Raw genomic sequence first — 27,505 nt, 5'->3', positions numbered from 1 at the left:
CAGTGCACCGACTGCTGTGCGACGTGCCCGCACGGTGGAACTCTACGCTCCACATGTTGGCCAGGCTCTATGAGCAGCGTAGAGCTATAGTGGAATACCAACTCCAACATGGGCGGCGCAGTGGGAGTCAGCCTCCTCAATTCTTTACAGAAGAGTGGGCCTGGTTGGCAGACATCTGCCAGGTCCTTGGAAACTTTGAGGAGTCTACCTAGATGGTGAGCGGTGATGCTGCAATCATTAGCGTCACCATTCCTCTGCTATGCCTCTTGAGAAGTTCCCTGCTTTGCGCTCGGAAACAGAGGCGGGGGAAGACAGTATGTCGCTGGATAGTCAGAGCACCCTCCTGTCTATATCTGAGCGCGTTGAGGAGGAGGAGGAGGGGGAAGACACAGCAGCTTGGCCCACTGCTGAGGGTACCCATGCTGCTTGCCTGTCATCCTTTCAGCGTGTATGGCCGGAGGAGGAGGAGGATCCAGAAAGTGATCTTCCTAGTGAGGACAGCTATGTGTTGCGTACAGGTACCCTGGCACACATGGCTGACTTCATGTTAGGATGCCTTTCTCGTGACCCTCGCGTTACACGCATTCTGGCCACTATGGATTACTGGGTGTACACACTGCTCGACCCACGGTATAAGGAGAACCTTTCCACTCTCATACCTGAAGAGGAAAGGGGTTCGAGAGTGATGCTATACCACAGGACCCTGGTGGACAAACTGATGGTAAAATTCCCATCCGACAGCGCTAGTGGCCGAAGGCGCAGTTCCGAGGGCCAGGTAGCAGGGGAGGCGTGGAGATCAGGCAGCATGTACAGCACAGGCAGGGGAACACTCTCTAAGGCCTTTGACAGCTTTCTGGCTCCCCAGCAAGACTGTGTCACCGCTCCCCAGTCAAGGCTGAGTCGGCGGGAGCACTGTAAAAGGATGGTGAGGGAGTACGTAGCCGATCGCACTACCGTCCTCCGTGACGCCTCTGCCCCCTACAACTACTGGGTGTCGAAGCTGGACACGTGGCCTGAACTCGCGCTGTATGCTCTGGAGGTGCTTGCTTGTCCTGCGGCTAGCGTCTTGTCAGAGAGGGTGTTTAGTGCGGCTGGGGGAATCCTCACAGATAAGCGTACCCGCCTGTCAACCGACAGTGCCGACAGGCTTACACTCATCAAGATGAACAAAGCCTTGATTTCCCCAGACTTCTCTTCTCCACCAGCGGACAGCAGCGATACCTAAACAATACGTAGGCTGCACCCGCGGATGGAAGCATCGTTCTCTATCACCATCAAAAACGTGGACCTTTTAGCTTCATCAATCTGTGTATAATATTCCTCCTCCTCCTCCTGCTCCTCCTCCTGAAACCTGACGTAATCACGCCGAACGGGCAATTTTTCTTAGGCCCACAAGGCTCAGTCATATAATTTTTGTAAACAATTTTTATACGTTTCAATGCTCATTAAAGCGTTGAAACTTTCACCTCAACCAATTTTTATTTTAACTGGGCTGCCTCCAGGCCTAGTTACCAATTAAGCCACATTAACCAAAGCGATTAATGGGTTTCACCTGCCCTCTTGGTTGGGTATGGACAATTTTTCTGACATACATTAGTACTGTTGGTACACCAATTTTTTGGGGCCCTCGCCTACAGTGTAATCCAATTAATTTTTTGCCCACCTGAATTAAAGCTGACGTTATATCAGCTATGCTGGGCACTGCAATGGGATATATTTATGTACCGCCGGTGGCTTCCTGGCACCCACCCATGCTGTCGGTCCACACGGAGTTGTAACTGCATGTGTCCACTTCTAAAGAACCCCAGTCTGACTGGGGCATGCAGTGTAGGCCGAAGCCCACCTGCATTAAACATGACATTACCTCAGCTGTGCTGGGCAATGCAATGGGATTTATTTATGTACCGCCTGTGGCTTCCTGGGACCCTCCCATGCTGTCGGTCCACACGGACTTCACAATAGGGAGTTGTACCTGCCTGTGTCTATGAATTAAAAACCCCGGTCAGGTTGGGGCATGCAGTGTGGGCCGAAGCCCACCTGCATTTAATTTGACGTTAGCTCTTCTGTCCAGGGCACTGCAATGGGATACATTTATGTACAGCGGGTGGGTTCCAGGGAGCCACCCATGCTGTGGGTGCACACGGAATTCCCATTGCGGAGTTGTACCTGCCTGTGACTATTTATAAAAAAACGCGGTCTGACTGGGGCATGCAGACACCTTGACAAAATGAATAGTGAGTGGCTCATAGGTTCCCCATTGCTATGCCCACGTGTGCAGCTCCTGATGGCGGTGGCACAGGATTATATTTCTCATTGCTTCTGTACAGCATTGTGGGCTATCGCCCCGCCCCTTTTAAAGAGGGTCGCTGCCTAGCCGTGCCAACCCTCTGCAGTGTGTGCCTGCGGTTCCTCCTCATGGCAGATGCACTTATAAATAGACATGAGGGTGGTGTGGCATGAGGGCAGCTGAAGGCTGGGCAGGGACACTTTGGTGTGCGCTGTGGACACTGGGTCGTGCGGGGGGGGGGGGGGGGGGTTGGGCAGCATGTAACCCAGGAGAAGTGGCAGCGGAGTGTCATGCAGGCAGTGATTGTGCTTTGTTGGAGGTAGTGTGGTGCTTAGCTAAGGTATGCATTGCTAATGAGGGCTTTTCAGAAGTAAAAGTTGTTGGGGGGGGGGGGGGGGGCACTCTTGCCGCTATTGTGGCTTAATAGTGGGACCTGTGAACTTGAGATGCAGCCTAACATGTAGCCCCTCACCTGTCCTATCCGTTTCTGTGTCGTTCCCATCACTTTCTTGAATTGCCCAGATTTTCACAAATGGAAACCTTAGCGAGCATCGGCGATATACAAAAATGCTCGGGTCGCCAATTGACTTCAATGGGGTTCGTTACTCGAAACGAACCCTCGAGCATCGCGAAAATTTCGTGCCGAGTAACGAGCACCGAGCATTTTGGTGCTCGCTCATTTCTAATTGTGATGTCAGCAGTAGATGTACTATTATCTGCAGAGACATGTTACATCAGAATACATTACCTTGTTGGTATCAATAAAGAAAGTCTTATTCTCACCCCTGACTGTAAGGCGCTATTTCTAACCAATAAGGTCACACTGGGGTCTGTTTGTTTTCTCCACTACATCCTCCTAATTATAACCAGCATTGGTTATTCAGCGCAGCGAGGCCGGCGCACCAATCCCATTCACTGGCCTATATTTCGGAGAGAAGCTCAGACCAGCATGCATCCCTGAGTGCATCTCCCATCATATCACTCATGCCCCTGAGGGGCGCTCTGTCCTTTTTTCTCATCCATTCCCATAACAAGCCTCTCTACCGCCCCTAAAATACTCAGATTTGATTCCGTAAATGGATTGTACCAAGATTGCAAGTTATCCCTTGTCCATAGGATGGCTGATAACCTGCTGATCGGTAGGGGTCTCATCGCTGAGACACCCGCTGATCTCCAGAATGGAACTCTCATGTCCGTTCTGCCTGTCACTGTGGGGGTCGCTTCTCCCTCGCTGGGATGTCAGCATGAAGGGAGCGCTGACTCTTTATAGCAATGAGCTGCCAAGACACAACATGCTGCGATTTTTTTCATACATGTAAACCGCAGCTGTGAGCGGCCCAATACAAATCACTGGGCTGTCAGCACCGTGCGCTGTACAATAACATCCCCCCGTGTGCGACGGCTGCCAGCTCCCACGGGCACTTTCTGACTACTTTATAAACCCGGGATTTCCTCTCCAGGCCGCTCACACGGGGCGGAATAGGCCGCACCACAAGCCACGGTAAAAACCTGCAGTCAGACCGGGAGATTTGGTGTGGAATTGCGCAGCCGGGGATTTGGCGGCGTCCTGCGGTGTAATTCTGTCCCGTGTGAAAGGTCACTAATATGTATTTATGGCAGAGAATGATCAGCTGACTATCACTGACTGCTCCCATCTCTCCGCCTCACGTCTATTTATCCTCCTCACTGCTGAGCTCCGCCCCTCCTGATCACATGACGGTGACATTATTACAGGTCCTATTGCAGTATAGCAGATACAGAGCAGGTTGTGGTCACTGCTGTTCTCTCTGTTATCAGCAAGCATTCTTCAGAGACTTGTACATAGAGGTAAGAGGTGGCGAAGGGTCTTGTGGGGAGGTCAGACACGGTCCATGTGGTTATTACTACAGGGGTGCGGGGGAGGTTATCCTCCAGTGGAGGGGGGGATGTATATGAGAGCGCTCACACAGGGGTGTGGGGGAGGGTATCCTCCAGTGGAGGGGGGGATGTATATGAGAGCGCTCACACAGGGGTGTGGGGGAGGTTATCCTCCAGTGGAGGGGGGAATGTATATGAGAGCGCTCACACAGGGGTGCGGGGTAGGGTATCCTCCAGTGGAGGGGGGATGTATATGAGAGCGCTCACACAGGGGTGCGGGGGAGGTTATCCTCCAGTGGAGGGGGGAATGTATATGAGAGCGCTCACACAGGGGTGCGGGGGAGGGTATCCTCCAGTGGAGGGGGAATGTATATGAGAGCGCTCACACAGGGGTGCGGGGGAGGTTATCCTCCAGTGGAGGGGGGAATGTATATGAGAGCGCTCACACAGGGGTGCGGGGGAGGTTATCCTCCAGTGGAGGGGGATGTATATGAGAGCGCTCACACAGGGGTGCGGGGGAGGGTATCCTCCAGTGGAGGGGGGATGTATATGAGAGCGCTCACACAGGGGTGCGGGGGAGGTTATCCTCCAGTGGAGGGGGGATGTATATGAGAACGCTCACACAGGGGTGCGGGGGAGGGTATCCTCCAGTGGAGGGGGGAATGTATATGAGAGCGCTCACACAGGGGTGCGGGGGAGGTTATCCTCCAGTGGAGGGGGGATGTATATGAGAACGCTCACACAGGGGTGCGGGGGAGGGTATCCTCCAGTGGAGGGGGATGTATATGAGAGCGCTCACACAGGGGTGCGGGGGAGGGTATCCTCCAGTGGAGGGGGGAATGTATATGAGAGCGCTCACACAGGGGTGCGGGGGAGGTTATCCTCCAGTGGAGGGGGGATGTATATGAGAACGCTCACACAGGGGTGCGGGGGAGGGTATCCTCCAGTGGAGGGGGGAATGTATATGAGAGCGCTCACACAGGGGTGCGGGGGAGGTTATCCTCCAGTGGAGGGGGGATGTATATGAGAACGCTCACACAGGGGTGCGGGGGAGGTTATCCTCCAGTGGAGGGGGAATGTTTATGAGAGCGCTCACACAGGGGTGCGGGGGAGGGTATCCTCCAGTGGAGGGGGATGTATATGAGAGCGCTCACACAGGGGTGCGGGGGAGGTTATCCTCCAGTGGAGGGGGATGTATATGAGAGCGCTCACACAGGGGTGCGGGGGAGGTTATCCTCCAGTGGAGGGGGGATGTATATGAGAGCGCTCACACAGGGGTGCGGGGGAGGTTATCCTCCAGTGGAGGGGGGGAATGTATATGAGAGCGCTCACACAGGGGTGCGGGGGAGGGTATCCTCCAGTGGAGGGGGGAATGTATATGAGAGCGCTCACACGGGAGGATTGTCCGCAGGACGCGGCGCAGAGGGGGGTTTTGTTGCAGTTTTTACTGCTAAATTTCTTGTAGAATTTCTTGCATTTTCCCGCAGCCTTTAGTTGTGGAATTCTGTAATTACCAGCAAAAAGCTCTTCTGCTTCGCAGTTTAACCGCTTAATGACATAAGGTTACGTCATGGCTGCGTGGTGCTAAACATAACCTTACATCATGTGAATGGCGCGGGATCGGAAGTTAGCCAGCATGCAGTGTTTTAGGACATAATGTGACTTTTGGCAGTCAGAGAAGTCTCTATTAAACCACAGGACTGCCTAGATGCCTAGTTATCTCTAAACATATATTGTATAGTAGAGCCATTTCTAAACCTAATCTCAAGAACATATTGCACATTCTCTCCCAGAGGAGGATGTCAGGAATTGTTCTAATAGGTGCTGCACAATTAATCAAATGACATCTGAATACAACGCTGGCATTCCAGCTTATGTCTAATTGCACAACTTGTTCCCTAACACTGACGGGCAATAATAGAAGACGACCAGTTCCAGCATCATTTGTATATATGAGACACAGAAGGCGAGACTCCAGTGGGGAAAAGAGCAGAAGAGATTTATCACTAGTAGTGGAAAATTATCATCTAGTTAGATGGAACCACATTTCTGTTGTACCGTGTTGATGGGAGGTCCGATTTTGGTGCAAGCAGCATGAATCCATGACCCTTCTGTTTGGCTGGTTTCACACTGTCGATAGGCCTTCTTGTATTGCGAGAGTGAGTAAAAACACATGAAAATGAAACCAATGATTTTTAATGGTTTGATTCTCATTTGCTATGCCTTCACTGCAGACTTGCAGCACTAAGGAAAATCAGCGCTATCGCCCATTGTCGTCAATGGGGCCGGCGCCAGCCCCATTGAAAATGTAGGCAGTAAATCGTGCTCCCCTGACACAGCTGTGACAGCTTTGGCGGGGGATTCCTTCATCAAGATTTCTGTACCAGATGTCCGCATACCAGGGCCAGAGAAATTTGCAGGTGACCGTCACCCATATTGGGGTTTCTTAAATCTATGCCGAATTTATTTCCAAATACAGCCCACATTATTTACCAGAGACTGGAAAAAGGTATTTTTTATCATTCACCTCCTCACTGATGAGGCACTTGCCTGGGTCTTGCCATACATCGAGACCAACAGTAATCTCCTTCACAGCCTCAATGCCTTCACGGCTGCTATGGGACAATTTTTTGATGATCCAAACCGCTGTCCCACGGCTGAAGGGAGGTTGCATAGAAGGTTGCAGAATATATGGCAGAATTACATCACTAGGCCAATGATACCACATGGAATCTTGCTGCACAACAGAGCCTATTTCGCCAGGGATTTTTATTGAGTGGGTAAAAGACAAACTTGCCAGAGTGGAAACTCCCGATAACATGGAGGACTTCAGTTATGCATCCTGATTGACCAGAGACTTTCCGAGCATCGAAGGGAGAGATTGCATGGTTCAGGCACCAGCACCCCGTACTCTTTTAGGCAACCAACACTTCTTTCCCACCCAAGGACTAAAGCCACCCCGAACCCATACAGGTGGACATCAACCGCAGACCTCTCTCTGTCACGGAAAAAGAAAGTCAATGGGCTGAAAATCTGTGCCTCCACTATCGGAGCTTGGGACATTATGCCCTAAACTGTCCAAGCAAGCCCCAAAGGGCTCTCGCCTAGGCCCATGCCAAGCCAATGGCCAATCCAGCCATCACGAAACAAGGAGATGCCACCCAATATACCGTTGTACCAGTAATTCAGGATGGTGTGGAGACCCTTCCCCCCACTCCATCATTTTGTTCTCCCAATCGAAATTATAACAGGCGATCAGAAGATACAGTGCTTAGTGATGTTGGACTTGGGAGTTGGGGGGTAGGGAAACTTCATGGACTTAACGTTCGCTCATGAAAAAGACATTACAACCAGATTCAGGTCCATATGGATAGATATGGTAACTGTGGATGGGTCACCCTTGTCTTCAGGCCCCGTCACATGAGCTCCACATGAACCCTGACCACTACGAGACATTCAGCTTCCAGCTCATCTCATCCCCCAAGTTTCCAGTGATTCTCGGGATCCCCTAGTTTTCTACCCATAATCCCTCTATCAACTGGAAAACCAGGACCATTGCCTTCCCCTCAAAATACTGTAAGGAAAACTGCCAGATGGCACCATCCACCCATAAACCAGTACAATACCTCGAGGATGAGCAACAGGACTTAGAGAAATTACCAGTATGCTATTGGATGTTTGCAGTAAGAAGAAGGCTGACCAGCTGCCACCTCACTAGCTATATGACTGTCCTATTGAGCTGCTCCCTGGATCTTATATTCCCTTTGGGAGTATCTTCAAACTCACCGAACCTGAGTTACGGGCCCTTCACGAATATCTGCATGAGAATCTAAGGAAGGGTTTCCTGAATGTCGTCCAAGTATACCACTACACGTAGATGAAGAAGGTCCCGAAAAATATCTTTGACAAAATCCTGGAATATGGCTGGAGCATTGACTAACCCGAATAGCATCACAAGATATTTATAGTTGCCATCATGAAGGCTGTCTTCCACTCATTGCCATCTCGCATGCGGATGAGATGGCAGGCGCCACATAGATTGAGTTTGGTAAAAACCTGCGCCCCTGCAACTGATTTGAAGAGCTCGGAGATGAGCTGTAATAGGTACTTGTTCTTGACAGTGATTGCATTAGGTCTTCGGTAGACAATGCTGGGTCTGAGAGATCCATTCTTCTTCACAAAGAAGCCCGCTCCTGCAGGTGTGGTAGATTTGCACATGAATCCTCTCCGTAGGTTGAGCTTGACGAACTTGGCAGTGGCTTGTGTCTCCGGAAGAGACAGGGAAAAACTCTGCCCCGTTGTGGGTCTCTTTAGACTCCAAATGGGAATCTGATGTTGGTCCATTTTGTAAAACATTCCCAGCGGCACTGGAATCAAGGAAGGGCACCAGAGGAATCTGAACACCAGGCAGAACCAAGTTTACCGGGAGGTTCAACCAGGGAGAGGAGGTATCCTCACCTAGGGTCGCCCCTCCGACTGATCCTAGGTGGTGGAGTTTCACGGTAGGCGGAGGCACTCACTGACCAGGCGCCACACAATATAGGCAACAAGCCTCTGCTCCACCTACGCTTTCGCTCTTTCCAGGCGGTCGACCTGCCTGGGTTCCGACTTCCTGGATTGGACTGTGTGGGCAGAAGGTAGAGGTCTACGAACCTCAGGGTCAAGCGGCAAGACCTATCTCTTGCAGAACCTCCCTGGACCTCTCCTGGAATTGCAGGTCAATCCTGCTAGCCAACGCAATCAGGGTTTCCAAAGAAGTTGGAACTTGTCGCTCGGCTAACTCATCCTTAATACGACTGGTAAACCCATCCCTGAAGGCGGCCACCAGAGCTTTGTTATTCCAGGCTAATTCCGAAGCCAGGGTGCGGAACTATATTGCATACTGGCCTACCATCAGATCATTCTGGCAAAGTCGTAGAAGGGCGGAGGCAGATGAAGCCGAATGACCCAGCTTGTCAAAGACTTGGCGAAATGTCACCAGAAAGAGAGTGAGGTTGTTCACCAATGGATCGCTCCGCTCCCAAAAGGGATTGATTCAATGCCAGTGCTTGGCCGGAAAGGTTCAACATGAAAAAAGTAACGTTTTGCACAGTTGGGCATGAAGAGATGTGGGAGGAGCTCAAAATGCAAAGTACACTGATTAACAAAACCTCGGCATAAACCGGGGTCCCCCTTGTAACGGTATGGCACCGCCAAGCGGGGCCCGAGTCCAGAAGTGATGTTTGCGGATGGAGTTGGTACAGCGGCGGCAGCGGCACTAGTGGACGGCTGCGAGTACAACATTTCAGCCAAGACACTGTCAAGCCGAGTACGGATGTCATGCAAAAAGGTCAGGATCTGTTCCTGTCTCTGCTGCTGCACCGCAAGTTCCTGGAACAACTGCAGTAGGTCTCCATGGTGAGAGTAAGTGGGATCCATGGCCCGCTGTAATGTTAAGGATTTAGTGGGTCCACTGTGTCTCCCTGCGAAATGGAACCACGCGGCAGGGGGGGACAGCTGACAGCTAGGTGACGGCAGGACAAGAGCGAGAACTCGGCGCAGGTATGGAAATGGGTCTTACCCTGATGTAGACGGATGAAGTGTCCCTGTCCTGGAGGTACTCCAGATGGTAGAGAAGTCCAGGCTGCCTTTCCTGACCCTGGCTCCTAGATGTCCCTCCCTGCCTGGTAGTGAAGGAATCCAGGGTCACTGCATCGAGTCACACAGATATGCAGGAGCAAACAAAAATTGGAACTGGAAGAAGACCTGAGCAGCGGTAACATATATAAAGTATAGACAGACACACAGAAGTAGGCACACCAGAATCTGGGAATACACTAAGAGACAGTACACTGGTTCGGAGAACAATGAACTGCATTCAAACACAGACTAATACAGAGCTTCCAAGCAATCTCAGGAAGTGATGTCCAGGGAGCGGCAATTCATCAATATGACCATCCAGATGCTCACGTTCCAATAATGCGCCATCTCTCTAACTCCGTTAACTGGATAAGATCTTTTGGACGGTGTCTAGTGGTCAACAAGGTCCACTACGCACAAGGAGTCTCTGAGAGCCTTTTTATAGGCCAAGGGTGGGGTTGCCTCCCATTAGTATTGGAGTATTAGTGATGGATCTCCTTGCAGACCATCGTGGCATGAGAGGGATTATTCCCATTAGTATGTAATTACAATTCTATTTTTGAACATTTAGTGCTGCATGTGGCTGAGATTACCTCCCATCAGCATCCATGCAGTAGAAGTGATCGACCTTCTTTGTCCAACGTCGCATGAGAGGGATATCTTTTATTAGCAGACAATTATAACTCAATGTAATCACAATTCTTAACCGCTTTGATATAATCAGTATACAAATGAGATAATAGAGGGAGGCTGCTCTATTAACCACTAACTGACAAAACACATTTTTAAGTTTTTTTAACCATGTTTGATTCCTCTGCCAGCCTACATAAAGTTGCAAGATCATATAGGGCTTCCATTTTGTGTAAAAGTCGGTATATAATATGTATAATTTTTTTTCAGTTTCTTTCCATGATCGAGTTGAAACCAGTTTGATTTTGCTTCAAATTGGCACAATTTTGGAATGTTTGTTTATGATTGCTGGTTATTTTTTTTAGAAAGCGAAAACTATTTGTCACAAGTCGTTCCATTCTTTGAAGCCTACTGGTATCTTCTTAAGTATTTCTGACATTATCTGGAACTATGTTTTGGATCAATGTCTTGCTGTAATATGAACCTCTGACTAACTAGGCAGTGGTAGCCCTTTTTGCCCAGTGTGCCAGTCACCCTGTGCATGTTGCCAACTCTGGATGCAGCAAAAGAGCCCAGACCATAGCACTTCTTTCGTGTTTTGACATTCGCTCTTGCAAAAGGAACCATCCTTTTACCTACTTGACAGCATACAAAAACCCTGCATGATGTACAAAAGATAGCAAATTTTGATTTATCAGTCCATAAATCCTTCCACTCTTCAGTAGGATAGTGAAGGTGCTGGTTGGCCCAGGTTTTTTTCTCCTTTGGAATCTTAGCCATGGCATTTTTACTGATACTCTCTCAAACCTGCGGATAGAAGTCTTCTCTTCACAAGTGAAAAGGAACTTTGTTTAATGTTTGCTGTATTAAAGGGGTTGTCCCACGCCGAAACGGCTAAAAAAAAAAGTTTAGTACTTACCCGAATCCCCGCTCTGCGGCGACTTCTTACTTATCTTACCAAGATGGCTGCCGGGATCTTCACCCACGATGCACCGCGGGTCTTCTCCCATGGAGCACCGCGGGCTCTGTGCGGTCCATTGCCGATTCCAGCCTCCTAATTGGCTGGAATCGGCACACGTGACGGGGCGGAGCTACGCGATGACGCGTAGAAGGGGGCGGAGCCAGAACGCCGCTCGTGCCGAGACCCACGGGAAGGGAGAAGACCCTTCTGCGCAAGCGCGTCTAATCGGGAGATTAGACGCTGAAATTAGACGGCACCATGGAGACGGGGACGCCAGCAACGGAGCAGGTAAGTGAATAACTTCTGTATGGCTCATATTTAATGCACGATGTATATTACAAAGTGCATTAATATGGCCATACAGAAGTGCTTACCCCCACTTGCTTTCTCGGGACAACCCCTTTAAGCTGTACTTAAAGATTTTGTGCTGGGAGGTACCGATCATGCAAACAGCCTGTCTCAAAAGCGTGTCATTTGATTGTGTAGTGGGCTTCTGTCAGGCAGTTCCCCCTGTCTGTTTCCAAATGTTTTTTGATAGAATAGGAAACTGTACTGACTGCCACCTTGGCTATCTTGGTAATTTTCCAGTAGGATAGACCTACACTTCTTAGGGTTAGAATTGTCCGTCTGTCTTCTTTGGTTAATTGCCTTTTTCTCGCTATTATGATAGCAATGTACTCTGTCCTGAAAGGCAAAAACTGTCCAAATCCTGCCCTAGAGGGGGTTGTAATACAATGTGTTCCAACACTGCTAATATAGAATCAGAGGGTTTGAAAGTAATCTACAAAACTTGAGACAACTGTAAGAATAATTTACATCCAATTTCAAACCATAATTTGGTTTCTGTGCTGCAGAGCAGCTGCCCTTCATGTGTCCTCTCAAAAAAGCCATTTGGTCAAAGTCATAAATGTAAACTATTGTTGCGTTTCAAGTTAAAATTATTTTTATATTTTTACTTTTGAACCATTCATGCTATTTGTTGAACTTTAACTACGTTGATGTCAAAAGGAACTGGAAACATTTAAGGTGTTCTAGGGCTAGTTGCACACAGCCAAGCATGATATCAGTCCATGATTTTCAGCCATGTCAGAAGATGGGTAATTGTCTCCCATTTTTTTTTTCAGTGGGAAACCTCACATTGCACCTATATGCATATTGTACACAGTGCAATGTGTTTTTTCCAGCCCCATTGAAGACAATGGTTAAGACGTTCCGAGAAACGCTCAAAGATGGGACATGCTGGAAAAAAAAAATTGCTCCTCTATATGACCCTATTCAAAATAATGGGGTTCATATTTGTGTGTCTCGGCTGTGTGAAAGCAGCCTAAAGTGATGGACCAGTAGTGAAGTAATATACTATCTGCAGCATTTAGACAACAGTGTTCCTCAGAAACTCAGCAGAAAGGAGGGAAGAGGGAGGTTCAGGGCTGAAGAAGAAAACCAGCAGACAATTCATTTTCATAGAGTGTAACTTTAATTTCCGAACTAGTTCCAAAATCTTAACCTGCTCTCTCTATGCAGTATGGTGACCCAACAGCCAAAACCCCTGGAGGTAAAACAGCAGATGAGAGATGGAGCTGGGGGGAAACAGGGGAAGCAGAATGCCGGCTGGACTACCGGCTCAGACTTGGTGGAGAGGAAATCCAACAGCGTTGCTGCTGCTTCACATTGGTGATCCTGGCTGCTGGAGCGCCAAGAAGAGGGAGAAAAGTTTTTTTTTTTGTTTCTTTTTTTTACATACTGTTTATCCACAGAATATTATTTAAATGATCTTGTGAATTCTTCCGCACCCACTATATGTGCAGCCAGGGGTCCACAGCAGGTACATCCAAAAGGACAATGAATGAAGAGGCGGTCACACATGTACAGCTCTCTGTTCACATCTATGGGAGTTATGGAAACAGCTTGGGCAGCAACCTAGATATTTATGGCAAGTCCCTAGAATCCATACAGTGAAGAACCGGAGAACCTGATTCTCTCAGTGATCAATAAGTGAGGATGTCTATGTCACACATGATGAGGTTTCCAGTCGGATTTAGAGCCTCTTTTCTCCTTTTTTTTTTTTTAAAGGTGCAGTACCAGATCACTCCAGGCGATCCAATTTTCTCATCCAAATCGATCCCTCTCCTGAATGATCCACCAAGGATGAGCAAGGATGGGAATAAAGTTACCAAACGAATATTAAACTTCACCTTAGAGATCATCTACCTGCTGACCGGAGAGGTAAGCTATTCTGTATTTCTGTGATAATTTTATACTATTTAACAAATTAGACTAAGGGAGCAGAAAATCCATTCTAGGAAGTAATAGGAACAATCCAGTGTCCGGTATAACGGCTTCCAGACCTTCCAAGTGAAGAAGAACTAAAGAACTAAACAGCAGAAAATGTGAAGATCGGCCACCAATATGGTCAGTTCTATATGGTGGGAACCAATGAGCTAATAGTAATGTTGTAGGAGCAATGAGAATGGTAAGTAGGCTCCTTGTAATGAGGAGGGAAGGGCAGCCAGGAACCAGCAGGATCACATGGACTGAGTTTGGCATGGAAATTTGGATTTTTGTCACTAGGTTGACATCTATATCGACAGAAGACTGATGACAGGAGGAGCACATGGTCCATCTAGTCTGCAATTATATTACTTCCCTTTTTATCCCTTAGGATAGATGTATGTTTATTCTAGGTACACTTAAAGGCACACTTTGATTTTTTTTTCATTCAGTATGTAATTAGTATAATCTGCTAAGCCTTTACACTTCACTGTCGCCTTAAGATCAAGGGTTATACAGTAGGTATCACTGAAGTAATCACACTTTGTTGATTCAAGCTCTGATGTTCCTGATACAGCAGAAATAGATATAGATGATTTTTCAGGGATAATCGGCCTAAATTAGAGGGGATTTTCTGATTGTATGCTATCACTATAAAAGGCCCTGTGATCACCCTGCTTATCTGTGGAGGGATCGCCCTGACAAGAGCGCCCCTACTTAATGTGGGCTAATCCTGTTGTAACCCTCTAAAACCCTAAGACCAACACCCAAAAATGCCGGACTGCGGCAGTACTTGCGTATCCGTTTGAAGCAGTCCTGCGGTTGGCGCTGGAGGCTCTGAAGAAAAGAGCCTTAAGATCTTTTAGATCTTTCCTAATCGGTTTTCTTCCACAATTTTTGTAGCCAATGTTTGGACTTGTTCTATTTTGTAGTTGAGGTTTGCAGAACAGTATTCCAGATGTAGTCTCACTAGAACTCTATACAGCGGGATCACAATCTCTCACTTTCTACTGAAGGAGGAATACTGGGTTCAGTCCTCTACATGTCTCTCCCCATACACAGGATTACACAATAACTAAGAAGACATCGAGTGACGGTACGACTCCCAACAGCCATCTCCATGAGTCAGGAGGATGGAGCAGGAGCCAGAGCCCCATCACAGAGGCTCCTCCTCACTTACCGATACATGAGCAGAAGATCCTAGAACTCACCAACAAGATCACTGAGCTGCTGACTGGAGAGGTGACACTGCTGGGAATGCTGGGAAATTATACAGTAACAGCACTAGAGGAGTCTGGGTAATGACGGTATCATTGTGTTGTCAGGTTCCTATAAGGTGTCAGGATGTCGCTGTCTATTTCTCCATGGAGGAGTGGGAGTATTTAGAAGGACACAAGGATCTGTACAAGGACGTTATGATGGAGAACCACCAGCCTCCGATATCACAAGGTAAGAAGAGTCATACAAGATGCGGTATAGTTTACACAATTTTTTTTCAGGATCTTGTTGCCAGTACTGTGGGCACAGGCAGGCCCTGATACCATCTTGTGCAGGGCATTTCCATGTGAGCAGTAGGACATTTAATTTAGGATCTCACCAATTTAGGCTCTTTCGTGTCACTTTATACCCCTATCTTTGCTATATGTGTCAAACATATCCATATGGCTCCATCAACCGATGGATGCCAAAGATGTGACAGCAGGGAATACAGGTGCGGTACTAGAGGGCTCGATGTCCAATATCACTTAGGTGAGAAATTTCACTAACCCCATGTTTAGTCCCTTTTTTACTTTACCGCAATCTATTCTAATTTGTTTAGAATTGATAAACATTGGATTTGGGTAAAAAAAAAAAAAGTGTCGACAATACAAATTTGTTTGGTGAATAATACGCTCCAATTTATCCGTAACAAAAATGGTGGAATAAAAATCCAAGGGTGTAAAATCTTCCATATTTTATGCCGAATGTGACAGTAAACTCTGAGATGTTCGGGAAAAATTCTTCGGTAGTTAATTTCTGGACAAGGAATGGTCCTTGTGTTTTCTGGTACTTCAGCAATTGGTTGCATTGAAATGCTGTTATGGGAAGCTGAATGCAGCTTCTAGTGCAGAAGAACCGATTCTGTGTGGGAACCCGCAGACGCCGGGAATCAAAAGCATCTTGAATCTGCCAATGAATTATGAGGGGGTACCCCAGAGAAACAGGAATCATCTTTTGGTCGGGAGGCTTCTGTTGCTAGGTGAATGTCCGCAGAATCCTTCTGGGGAGGTAGGTCAGCCGAAGGTTGCATTCGGCTCCAGTGATTTGTTTGGTTTATTTATTTATTTTTTTAACAAGTTGTTCAGATTTTGGCCTATTTTCTGATGGTTGGCTCATATGAACAACGTGCAGCTGAGAAATTTAGTTTCCTTTTTACCACTCAAAGTACTCAAAACCGAAAAAATTGAGCAGAACAATACGGAGTGTGAGGCACAGGTAGCATGGATGTAAATGTAGGCTCTGAGTTGTTAAGGAGTTAATCACAGATTTTATGAGGCCATAAGAAATGTCCTTTGTCAGCAGCATGCCTCCTCATATATACACTGGATGAGCTGCCGACAGTAATATAAAGTTATGAGAGGACGGGGTTAATGAATGATCGTTCATACAAATCCTTCATAATAATTGTGACTTGAAAATGAAATCTCCGTCTACTTAAACTAAAACACTTATTTTCCCATCACTATTTTTGGTCCCCTAGCCACAAAACTCCTTGAATTCCGCCAAACCCCCAAACCTCGTAGGGAGCTATTTATGAAGGCGTGCAACAGGCATTTATTCAGTCCCCCAGGTGCCATGTCAACCAAATGGAGCCCGACAATCGCATCACGAAGGGGCTATTCAGAAACCCCAAACATAAAATGCTGCTGTCAAATTGTTTGCCTGTCAAAATACAGTAGAATGTAATACTGTGGTATTGCATTATACTGTATGAGCAATCAAACTATAAAGAGTTTAAAGGGGTTGTCCCTCGCGGAAACGTTTTGTTTTTTTATTCAATAGGCCCCCCGTTCGGCGTGAGACAAACCCAAGGGATGGGTTAAAAAAAAAAAGGTTTAGTACTTACCCGAATCCCCGCGCTGCGGCGACTTCTTACTTACCTTACCAAGATGGCCGCCGGGATCTTCACCCACAATGCACCGCAGGTCTTCTCCCATGGTGCACCGTGGGCTCTGTGCGGTCCATTGCCGATTCCAGCCTCCTGATTGGCTGGAATCGGCACACGTGACGGGGCGGAGCTACGAGGACCAACTCTCCGGCACGAGCGGCCCCATTCACCAGGAAGAAGACCGGACTGCGCAAGCGCGTCTAATCGGGCGATTAGACGCTGAAATTAGACGGCACCATGGCGACGGGGACGCTAGCAACGGAGCAGGTAAGTGAATAACTTCTGTATGGCTCATAATTAATGCACGATGTATATTACAAAGTGCATTAATATGGCCATACAGAAGTGTATAGACCCACTTGTTTTCATGAGACAACCCCTTTAAACTAAAACACTTCTTTTCCCATCACTATTTTTGGTCCCCTAGCCACAAAACTCCTTGAATTCCGCCAAACCCCCAAACCTTGTAGGGAGCTATTTATGAAGGCGTGCAACAGGCATTTATTCAGAAGTCCCCCAGGTGCCATGTCAACCAAATGGAGCCCGACAATCGCATCACGAAGGGGCTATTCAGAAACCCCAAACATAAAATGCTGCTGTCAAATTGTTTGCCTGTCAAAATACAGTAGAATGTAATACTGTGGTATTGCATTATACTGTATGAGCAATCAAACTATAACGAGTTTAAGCCCTCTATGGGAACTTTAAAAAGTAACTAAAAATGTAAACATGGGTACAATGTTTTGTTTTTTTTAATTAGTAGAAAAATGAAAAAGTTTTAAAAAAAACAAAACATTTACCCATATTAATAATAAAAGAAAAGTAAAAAAAAATACCGTATATACCGGCGTATAAGACGACTTTTGAACCCCGAAAAATCTGCTCTGCAGTCGGGGGTCGTCTTATGCGCCGGTAATACAAAAAAAAAAAAAGTGTAAAAAAAAAAAATGTATTACTCACCTCCCCCGGCGTTCTGTCGCGCTCCGGCAGGCTGTCGCTCGCTCCTCGTCCCCGGCGCAGCATAGCTTTCTGAATGCGGGGCTTGAAATCCCCGCTTCCAGAAAGCTAATACACACGCCGGCAGCCATGACAGCATTGAATGGCTGTGATTGGCTAAAGCACACGTGGCTTCAGCCAATCACACTATTCAATGACATCATTGAATGGCTGTGATTGGCTGAAGGCGCACGTGTTAGCAATCACACCCATTCAATGATGTCATTGAATAGTGTGATTGGCTGAAGCCACGTGTGCTTTAGCCAATCACAGCCATTCAATGATGTCATGGCTGCCGGCGTGTGTATTAGCTTTCTGGAAGCGGGGATTTCAAGCCCCGCATTCAGAAAGCTATGCTGCGCCGGGGACGAGGAGCCAGCGACAGCCTGCCGGAGCGAGCGACAGCCTGCCGGAGCGCGACAGAACGCCGTGGGAGGTGAGTAATAAATTTATTTTTTTTTCTCCACTGTATTACCGGCGTATAAGGTGACAGTTGGGGGGTCGTCTTATACGCCCCGTCGCCTTATACGCCGGTATATACGGTACTTAAAACATATATTTGTATCGCCGCCTCCGTAAATCTCCGATCTATCAAAGTAACACCTATTTGTCCAGGATGGTGAACATCATCAGAAAAACATTATAAACTCCAGAATTGCGCATTTTTGGTCATGGAGAAAAATGTAATAAAAAGTACTCAAGTCACACAAACGGTAGCGATAAAAACTACAGAACAAAATAAGCCCTTGCACAACCATATCAACAGGAAAATAAAAAGCTATGGCTGTCAGAAGATGGCGGCAGGAAATACGTCTTCATCTCCAAAGATATTTTATTTTTTAAAAGTTAGTACAGAAAAAGTAAAAGATATAATTTTGGTATCCTCGTAATCCTGCGGTCTCACAGGATCAAGTTATCATGTCAATGTGTATGCTGTAAAAGAAAGACCCTTTGCTTCCCCCACCCAACCAAGATAGCGCAATTGCGTTTTTTCTTTTTTTTTTTTTTACATTTCAAGAAGAAGCCCGCACGTAGCTATCTAAGTGGAAAAATAATTTTTTTTAATGGTGAGGAGGAAAAATGTTCCCAATTTTGGTGCTTTTAATAAATATACACAAATTCTAATCGATCCATTTTAAATCCACCTAAATGAAGTACAACATGTGGGAAAAAAACAATCAGAATTACTGGGATATGCAAAACTTTTACAGAGTTATTCTATGTTAAAGTGACACATGTCAGATTTGCAAAATGTGGCCTAGTCAATAAAGCACAAACAGGCTTGGTCACTAAGGGGTTAAAGGGGTTGTCCCGCGCCGAAACGGGGTTTTTTTTTTTTTTTCAATAGCCCCCCCGTTTGGCGCGAGACAAACCCGATGCAGGGGTTTAAAAAAAAAAAACGGATAGTGCTTACCTGAATCCCCGCGCTCCGGTGACTTCTTACTTACCTTGCGAAGATGGCCGCCGGGATCTTCACCCTCGGTGGACCGCAGGTCTTCTGTGCGGTCCATTGCCGATTCCAGCCTCCTGATTGGCTGGAATCGGCACACGTGACGGGGCGGAGCTACGAGGAGCCGCTCTCCGGCACGAGCGGCCCCATTCAGAAGAAAGAAGACCGGACTGCGCAAGCGCGTCTAATCGGGCGATTAGACGCTGAAAATTAGACGGCACCATGGAGACGAGGACGCTAGCAACGGAGCAGGTAAGTGAATAACTTCTGTATGGCTCATAATTAATGCACAATGTACATTACAAAGTGCATTAATATGGCCATACAGAAGTGTATAACCCCACTTTGTTTCGCGGGACAACCCCTTTTAAGGGAAATAATGACAATTAATGGCCTTTTATGCGGGGCTGACAGTTGGGTAAACAGCTGCATGAGCGCTGACATCACTGCTTAGGTTGTTATGGCTCATGCGGAGCATTTACACAGGCGGACTTCACCGCTGGATTGCGGGCTTCTCGCTCAGCACTTCACCTTCTGTGAACGACAAGCCCGTGATCCAGCAGTGGCCTTTATGCTGAGCAAAAGTCAGCGATTTAAAACGTTTTTGATGCGCTTTTTAATTGCTGCCAAAATGCATTTCAAGAACCATACGTGGTTTACCATGGTTTTGTGGGGGGGCACAGGGCTATTAAAAAGGGATGGAGCTCAGTAAGCAGTTGTTTGTTTTTTTGCATGATCAGCTTTAGTACCATTTTGCGCTTTTTCTTAGTTTTTTTCTTATCACTTTTATTGGGCATTTTGACGCATCTGGGGGTGAAATGAACCAAAATATCATCTTGGGTCCTTTTTTTATTATAGCATTGAAGTGCAGGATGATAAGTCTGTTTAATTTATTGTATGGCTTATTATAGATGCAACAATAGCAAATGTGGGTTTTTTAAATAACAAAAAAACGTAGAAAAAAAGAGTGTGCAGTAGTTATTTTTTACGTGCTAATATATATATAATAACATTTTTATGCCCGTGTAAGGGAATTAAACCCGCGATCCTATGACCTGAGTTGTGTTTGTTGTCATTGACGCATTTTACAGTGTTGGACAAAGCATTATAAGGGCCCAGTCAGACGAGCCTATGTGCGACCGTAGCTCCATGCCCAGTGCTGCTGCCACCTGCCCCATTGAAAGCAATGGGATGTAGGCAACCCCCACAGTAGTTTTCGGGGAAGGGCTTGAAATATAAGCCCTTCCTTGGAAATCATCTATGGGTGTTGAGAAAAGAAAAAACATTACTCACCTAGCAGCGCTGACCGGGCTCCGGCGCTTCTTCTCTCTTGCATGCCGACACTGATCTAAAGCACTTTTTAAATCCCCGCCTCTTGAAAGTGCTCGTCTGATTAGCTGAGCACTCAGCCAATCACAGGAAGCGCTCAGCCATTCATTGAATGACAGCTTAGTGCTGCCTTTGATTGGTCACCGCTCTTACCAATTCATTGAATTCAAATGTCTGTGGCAGGGGATTCTTTTGTCCCCGCGGGGAGTCCCATCATCACTGTGACAGGGGCGTGCAAAAAACGCTCATCTGACTGCGCCCTAAGGCTGGAAACGCACATGCAGTTTCGGGTGGAATTTTTTAATGCAGTTTTTTTTAACTTTTTTTGTTAAAGTCAGAAGTTGACTCAAGAGGAAATGGAAAATATAAAAAGAGGATTTATACATCTTCTTCCTGAGTCTAATTATGATTTTGACTTGAAATACTGTTTCATAAACTGCAGGTGTTTTTCCAGCTTAGTAAGAATTTTATATATTTGCATACTTTTTGCAGCTGAATAAAAATTACTAAATCAAAATTTTAATCCTAACAGAAAATCCCATTGAGGACTTTGATGGAAACTTCATGTCATCGCTAAAGTGTAAAGCAGAAGATGAAGATATTGTGCAGCACTCTCCAGGAGAAAACCTCATTACCCTTAATGTTCAGCCAGTATGTAACACTACAGATCTGTCATATAATCCCCCTAATCACAAGGAACCTTCTCCTGATCGATCTCAGAATTGTACTACACGTACAGGTCACACCGGGGGTAACAGTCTGCAATGTGGAAAACAGTTTGCAAAAAGCTCAGGTCTTTTTACATACAAAATAACTTGCACAGATGAGAAGCCATATTCATGTTCACAGTGTGGGAAATGCTTTGCAAAAAAAGCAAAGCTCGTTAACCATGAGAGAATTCACACAGGAGAGAAGCCATATTCATGTGCAGTGTGTCAGAAATGTTTTGTGCAGAAATCGGATCTTTTAAGACATCAGAGAATTCACACAGGAGAGAAGCCATTTTCATGTTCAGAATGTGGGAAATGTTTTAGAGATAGAACACATCTTCTTATACATCAAAGCCTTCACACAGGAGAGAGGCGATATTCATGTTCAGAATGTGGGAAGTATTTTGCGCAGCAATCCGATCTTTTTAGACATGAGAGAATTCACACAGGGGAGAAACCATTTTCATGTTCAGAATGTGGGAAATGTTTTACACAAAAACCAAATCTTATTATACATCAGAGAATGCACACAAGAGAGAAGCCATATTCGTGTTCAGAATGTGGGAAATGTTTTACGCAGAAATCAGATCTTGTTAGACATCAGAGAACTCACACAGGGGAGAAACCATTTTCATGTTCAGAATGTGGGAAATATTTTGCACAAAAAACAAATCTTGTTTTACATCAGAGAATTCACACAAAAGTATGGCGATTTTAATATTCAGCACATGACAAATGTTCTACTACAAATGCCAAACATGGGGCTCATCAAAGTGGAGGAGTCATTTTGATGATTTTTATGTGAAAACTGTGTTATCTCATATGAGAGATTTCATAGAAAAAGTCAATTTTCCTACTATTTCCCCAAAAATAAGACCCTGGCTTATATTAATTTTTGCTCTAAAAGAGGCACAGGGTCTTGCTTGCAGGAGGATGTCTTGTACTTATCTAGCAGGCGCCGTTCAGGTCCCTCCCGCTGTGTTGCGGCTCTCCAGCAGGCTTCCGTGCAGTCCTCAATGCCGGCAAGGCATCTCTTGCTGTAACAAATAAACAGGTTGTCACCAGCACAGACCTTTTCAACTTCTATGAGTGAGGCAGTAGGTGCAGAGCCCAAAGAATCATGAACCAATGGTCCCAATATAGTCCAGATAAAGAAGTAAGGGCAGCAGTCAGTAGGTGCAGAATCTTAATCCATATTCTATTATTCCAACAAGAAGATTGCACAATGTTTCGACCCAAATGTCTTTGTCAAATTAACCTCCATACATAATGGTGCAGAATATGTATAAAACATGTACATCCCCCCCCCCTCCCCAACCAATACACATACGGACAACACCCACAATCGCCTGTGACCCATATTCTAATGGTTTTCCTCCAAGTCCAATATGACAAGAGGCACTGACACTCTCCACTTCAGTGGCGTCGTCCTGTGTCCTTTGCGCATGCGCGAGACTGCATTAGCCTTGTGAGATCAGCAGTGTCATACAAAGCAATTTCACTCCACAAATATAATTCACTTATAATGAATAGATGCCTACTTCTCCCATTATTCCCCGTCTCCAGCAAGCATTTGCTCTGAGTGGTTCATGAGAGCCGCCTCAGCTAATTAAAAGGAGTGCTCAGCGAACCAATCACAACCATTCAATGATGTCATCCAATGAATGGCTGTGATTGGTTTGAGCTCCAGCTCTGATTGGTTCAGGAGTGCTGCCAAGCCAATCACAGCAATCACTTGCTAGAGGCGGGGTCTTCAAGCCCCATCACCAGCAAGAGATGCTTCGTCACCATTGACGACTGCACAGAAGCCTTCCTGAGTAACTCAGCCCAGCGGGAGAGACCTGGTTGGTGCCTGATGGGTAGGTATTGCTTTTTTTCATGTAGTGCAACTAGGACTTATTTTGGGGTAGGGCTTGTATATCACAGTATTTATAATGAGCTTAATGCTTTAAAAAAATATTAACAAACATTGAACAGCCAATAAGGAATTAGCCTGGATTTTTCAAATTCTCAATATTATAGTTACCTTGATGCCAACTGTAATCTGGATCCATGACGTATTGTGGGTGTAAGGCTTCTTTTAGGCAAAACAAGAAATGCACAATCTTCATTTGCCTTCAGCTCGAACGAGATGGTGATGTCATCGCCGGCTGAAACCGAACAACAAATGGGAAGTTCATGATTCTGATTCGTTGTTCAGCCGTCGGCTCACAATTAAACTGAATGATTGTTGCTCACTTTTGTATGTTTTAACGATTTTGTGAACAACACTTATTTTAACTAAACGCACCGTTATGAAGAAAAGAAGATCTGCCCTTGTGTGTGCGGCTGAGCGTTATCCTGCTGGAAGCCACCATGAGAGGAACACATGTGGCTGCAGGATGTCCTGAACATATCGCTGAGCTGTCATTGTCCCTCGTACCACCACTAGGGGGGACTGACTGTCATATGTTATGGCCACTGAGACCATCACACCCGCAGGGGGAGCAGTGATGCCAGGCTTAGTATAATTTTCCCCCAGTGGAGAGTGTACTTAATACATTATGAGGTGTGCGCTTCTTTATATATTAAAGGGGTTGTCCCGCGTCGAAACGGGTTTTTTTTTTATTCAATAGGCCCCCCGTTCGGCGCGAGACAAACCCAAGGGATGGGTTAAAAAAAAAAAGGTTTAGTACTTACCCGAATCCCCGCGCTGCGGCGACTTCTTACTTACCTTACCAAGATGGCCGCCGGGATCTTCACCCACGATGCACCGCGGGTCTTCTCCCATGGTGCACTGTGGGCTCTGTGCGGTCCATTGCCGATTCCAGCCTCCTGATTGGCTGGAATCGGCACACGTGACGGGGCGGAGCTACGAGGACCAGCTCTCCGGCACGAGCGGCCCCATTCAGAAGGGAGAAGACCGGACTGCGCAAGCGCGTCTAATCGGGAGATTAGACGCTGAAATTAGACGGCACCATGGAGACGGGGACGCCAGCAACGGAGCAGGTAAGTGAATAACTTCTGTATGGCTCATAATTAATGCACAATGTACATTACAAAGTGCATTAATATGGCCATACAGAAGTGTATAGACCCACTTGCTATTGTGGGACAACCCCTTTAAGTGCAGCTCTGTGTTCATTCACAGCAATGTATTCCAGTTTCTCGCATGTATTACACAAAATTTGTTGGTTTGGAGCCACATCCCCTACTGACAAGCCCCACTCCATTTTCAAAAAGTTGCTGACACAGAGGACAAGAAAATATATCTGCAATCGGCCCTTGTACATCGTTTTGCGATTTTTCTTCTCCAGGAAACTAGTGTAAAACCTCTATAAATGTCCCCCAATCTTCAGACTACCTAATCTGCCACAGTGGATTGGTAGAGTTAGACTACCAATGCACTATACCTGCTCTCTAACTGGCCAGCAATGCTCACGTGATCAGTGCTGGCCAATCGGGGACCAATGCACAGTGCAGTAGGTGGCTAGAAGGAGGGTCATTGGCAGAGAACAGCAGCAGGTGTTATACACCCTTCTGGTCTGGAAGGTTTACTTTAAATATTTTTGTATGTTTTTTCTTTTCCCATCATGCCTCTTCTTTTTGTAGCCTTCTATATTGTGATGTAAGCAGTAGATGTACTATTATCTGCAGAGACATGTTACATCAGAATACATTACCTTGCTGGTATCAATAAAGAGTCTTATTATCACCCCCGACTGTAAGGCGCTATTTCTAACCAATAAGGTCCCGCTGGGGGCTGTTTGTTTTCTCCACTACATCCTCCTAATTATAACAGCCATTGGTTATTCAGCGCAGCGAGGCCGGCGCACCGATCCCATTCACTGGCCTATATGTCGGAGAGAAGCTCAGACCAGCATGCATCCCTGAGTGCATCTCCCATCATATCACTCATGCCCCTAAGGGGCGCTCTGTCCTTATTTCTCATCCATTCCCATAACAAGCCTCTCTACTGCCCCTAAAATTGTCAGATTTGATTCCGTAAATGGATTGCACCAGGATTGCAAGTTATCCCTTATCCATAGGATGGCTGATAACCTGCTGATCGGTAGGGATCTCATCGCTGAGACACCCGCTGATCTCCAGAATGGAACTCTCATGTCCGTTCTGCCTGTCACTGCTGGGGTCGCTTCTCCCTCCACAGTGATGTCAGCATGAAGAAAGCGCTGGCCGAGCATGTACCGTCAGTCCTCCATTCATTCCAGTGGGGCTGACTGATATACCTAACAGAGGGCCACTCGGGTATCTCCACATCTCCAGGGAAAGCAAATGAAGTGCTGGTAACATAGTATGTTAGGCTGAAAAAACATGTCCATCCAGTTCAGCCTATTCCCCCCCCAATGTTGATCCAGAGGAATATAAAAAAAAAACAATGACGTAGCAGCCAATTGTCCACATTTAAGGAAATAAGTTCCTTCTCGACTCCAATTTGGCAATCTGAATAATCCCCGGATCACCGACCCTTCTGAAGTTAGAGGGGTTGTCCCGCGCCGAAACGGGTTTGTTTTTTTTTTCAATTCCCCCCCCCCCCCCCCCCCCCCCCCGCTCGGCGCGAGACAACCCCGATGCAGGGACTGAAAAAAAGAACAGCACAGCGCTTACCTGAATCCCGGCGCTCCGGTGACTTCTATACTTACCGGTGAAGATGGCCGCCGGGATCCTCTACCTCCGTGGACCGCAGCTCTTCTGTGCGGTCCATTGCCGATTCCAGCCTCCTGATTGGCTGGAATCGGCACGTGACGGGGCGGAGCTACACGGAGCTACACGGAGCCCCATAGAGAACAGCAGAAGACCCGGACTGCGCAAGCGCGGCTAATTTGGCCATCGGAGGGCGAAAATTAGTCGGCTCCATGGGAACGAGGACGCCAGCAACGGAGCAGGTAAGTAAAAAACTTTTTATAACTTCTGTATGGCTCATAATTAATGCACAATGTACATTACAAAGTGCATTATTATGGCCATACAGAAGTGTATAGACCCACTTGCTGCCGCGGGACAACCCCTTTAATAATGATTATAACACCATTTTTTGCTCAAGAAAGGTGTTCAGGCCCCTCTTGTACTTTTTAGTATGTTCCCCATCGTCCTCAGGCAGAGAGTTCCATAGTCTCACTGCTCTTACAGTAAAGAACCCCCTTCTATGTTGTGTAGAAACCTTTCCTCCAGACATAAAGAACGTCCCCCAGTTACAGTCCTGGGTATATATAGATGATGGGAGAGATCCTTGTATTGTCCCCTGATATATTTATACATAGTTATTAGGTCATCCCTCAACTGTTTTTTCGAATATCCTCTCTGGGTATTGTAGTCCACCCATTCTGTATATTACTTTAGATTCACAACTTTGTACTCGCTCACGCTCTGATATGTCCTTCTTGAGTACTGCTGCCCCAAACTGTCCACAATATCCCATGTGTGGTCTGACCAGTGACTTGTAAAGAGGAAGAATAATGCTATCATCATGCGCCCCTAGACCTCTTCTGATGCTCCCCATGATCCTATTTGACTTGGCAGCAGCTGCCTGACACTGGTTGCTCCAGTTAAGCTTACAGGTAACTAAAATCCCCAAGTCCTTTCCCATGTCAGTGTTCCCCAATGGTTTCCCCTTTGGTGTATAATGGTGACATGGATTTCCTCTGTCCATGTGCAGAACCGCACATTTATCAGTGTTACACCTCGTTTACCACTTTCTTATCCAGATCCTCTTGTAATCTCCTTGCATCCTCTCTGGTGGTAATTACTTTACATAGTTTTGTGTCATCTGCAAATATGGATATTTTACTGCACAATCCGTCTACCAGGTCATTACTAAATATATTAGAAAGTATATGGCCCAATACACACAGGGGGCAGTATTGGAGGGGGTCACCATTACTAGTGGGGTACCACAGGGGACGTGTACTTGCGTTCTGCCAATCCCCAGCGCTATCTTGGCGTGTATGCAGGCGTTATATGTGCCAATATGGAAGATGGAACTATAGTTCTGCAGCGCCACCTATTGGAAGGCAGCATTCTTGCAAGGCAATGTCAGCCTCTTTATAACAATGACTGTGAATTGAAAACCAAAAGAGATGAATCCATACACAGACGGCTGTTTGAGTTTTGCCCCTCAGCAGTGGGCAGCAGGTTTTGGGGCAGGAAGCGTATCATCAGTCCTTAAGGAGACACCTAGAGGCGAGTGAGGGGGCTTATAAGGTCATGCATGCTCTTCTTCAAAATATGCAGATAAGGAAGATGGAACAATAGC

The 27,505-nt window shown here is 46.6% G+C and overlaps 2 protein-coding genes across 2 annotated transcripts in view; both read left to right on the top strand.

Moving 5' to 3' along the window:
* The window catches only part of LOC136612665 (oocyte zinc finger protein XlCOF8.4-like), a 150,470-nt gene that overhangs the window by 94,220 nt on the left and 28,745 nt on the right, over window positions 1-27,505 (top strand). The window lies entirely within an intron of this gene.
* On the top strand, window positions 13,431-15,050 carry LOC136608626 (oocyte zinc finger protein XlCOF29-like). Its single transcript, XM_066589122.1, has 2 exons — window positions 13,431-13,577; window positions 14,685-15,050. Exons 1-2 carry the CDS (start codon window positions 13,500-13,502, stop codon window positions 14,922-14,924), a joined length of 318 nt encoding a protein of 105 aa, XP_066445219.1. The 5' UTR covers window positions 13,431-13,499; the 3' UTR covers window positions 14,925-15,050.

The sequence above is a fragment of the Eleutherodactylus coqui genome, chromosome 1 (assembly GCF_035609145.1).
Source record: "Eleutherodactylus coqui strain aEleCoq1 chromosome 1, aEleCoq1.hap1, whole genome shotgun sequence".
NCBI classification, from domain to species: Eukaryota; Metazoa; Chordata; class Amphibia; order Anura; family Eleutherodactylidae; genus Eleutherodactylus; species Eleutherodactylus coqui.
The sequence above is the reverse complement of the archived record's forward strand: the minus strand, read 5'-3'. Positions and strand labels throughout refer to the sequence as shown.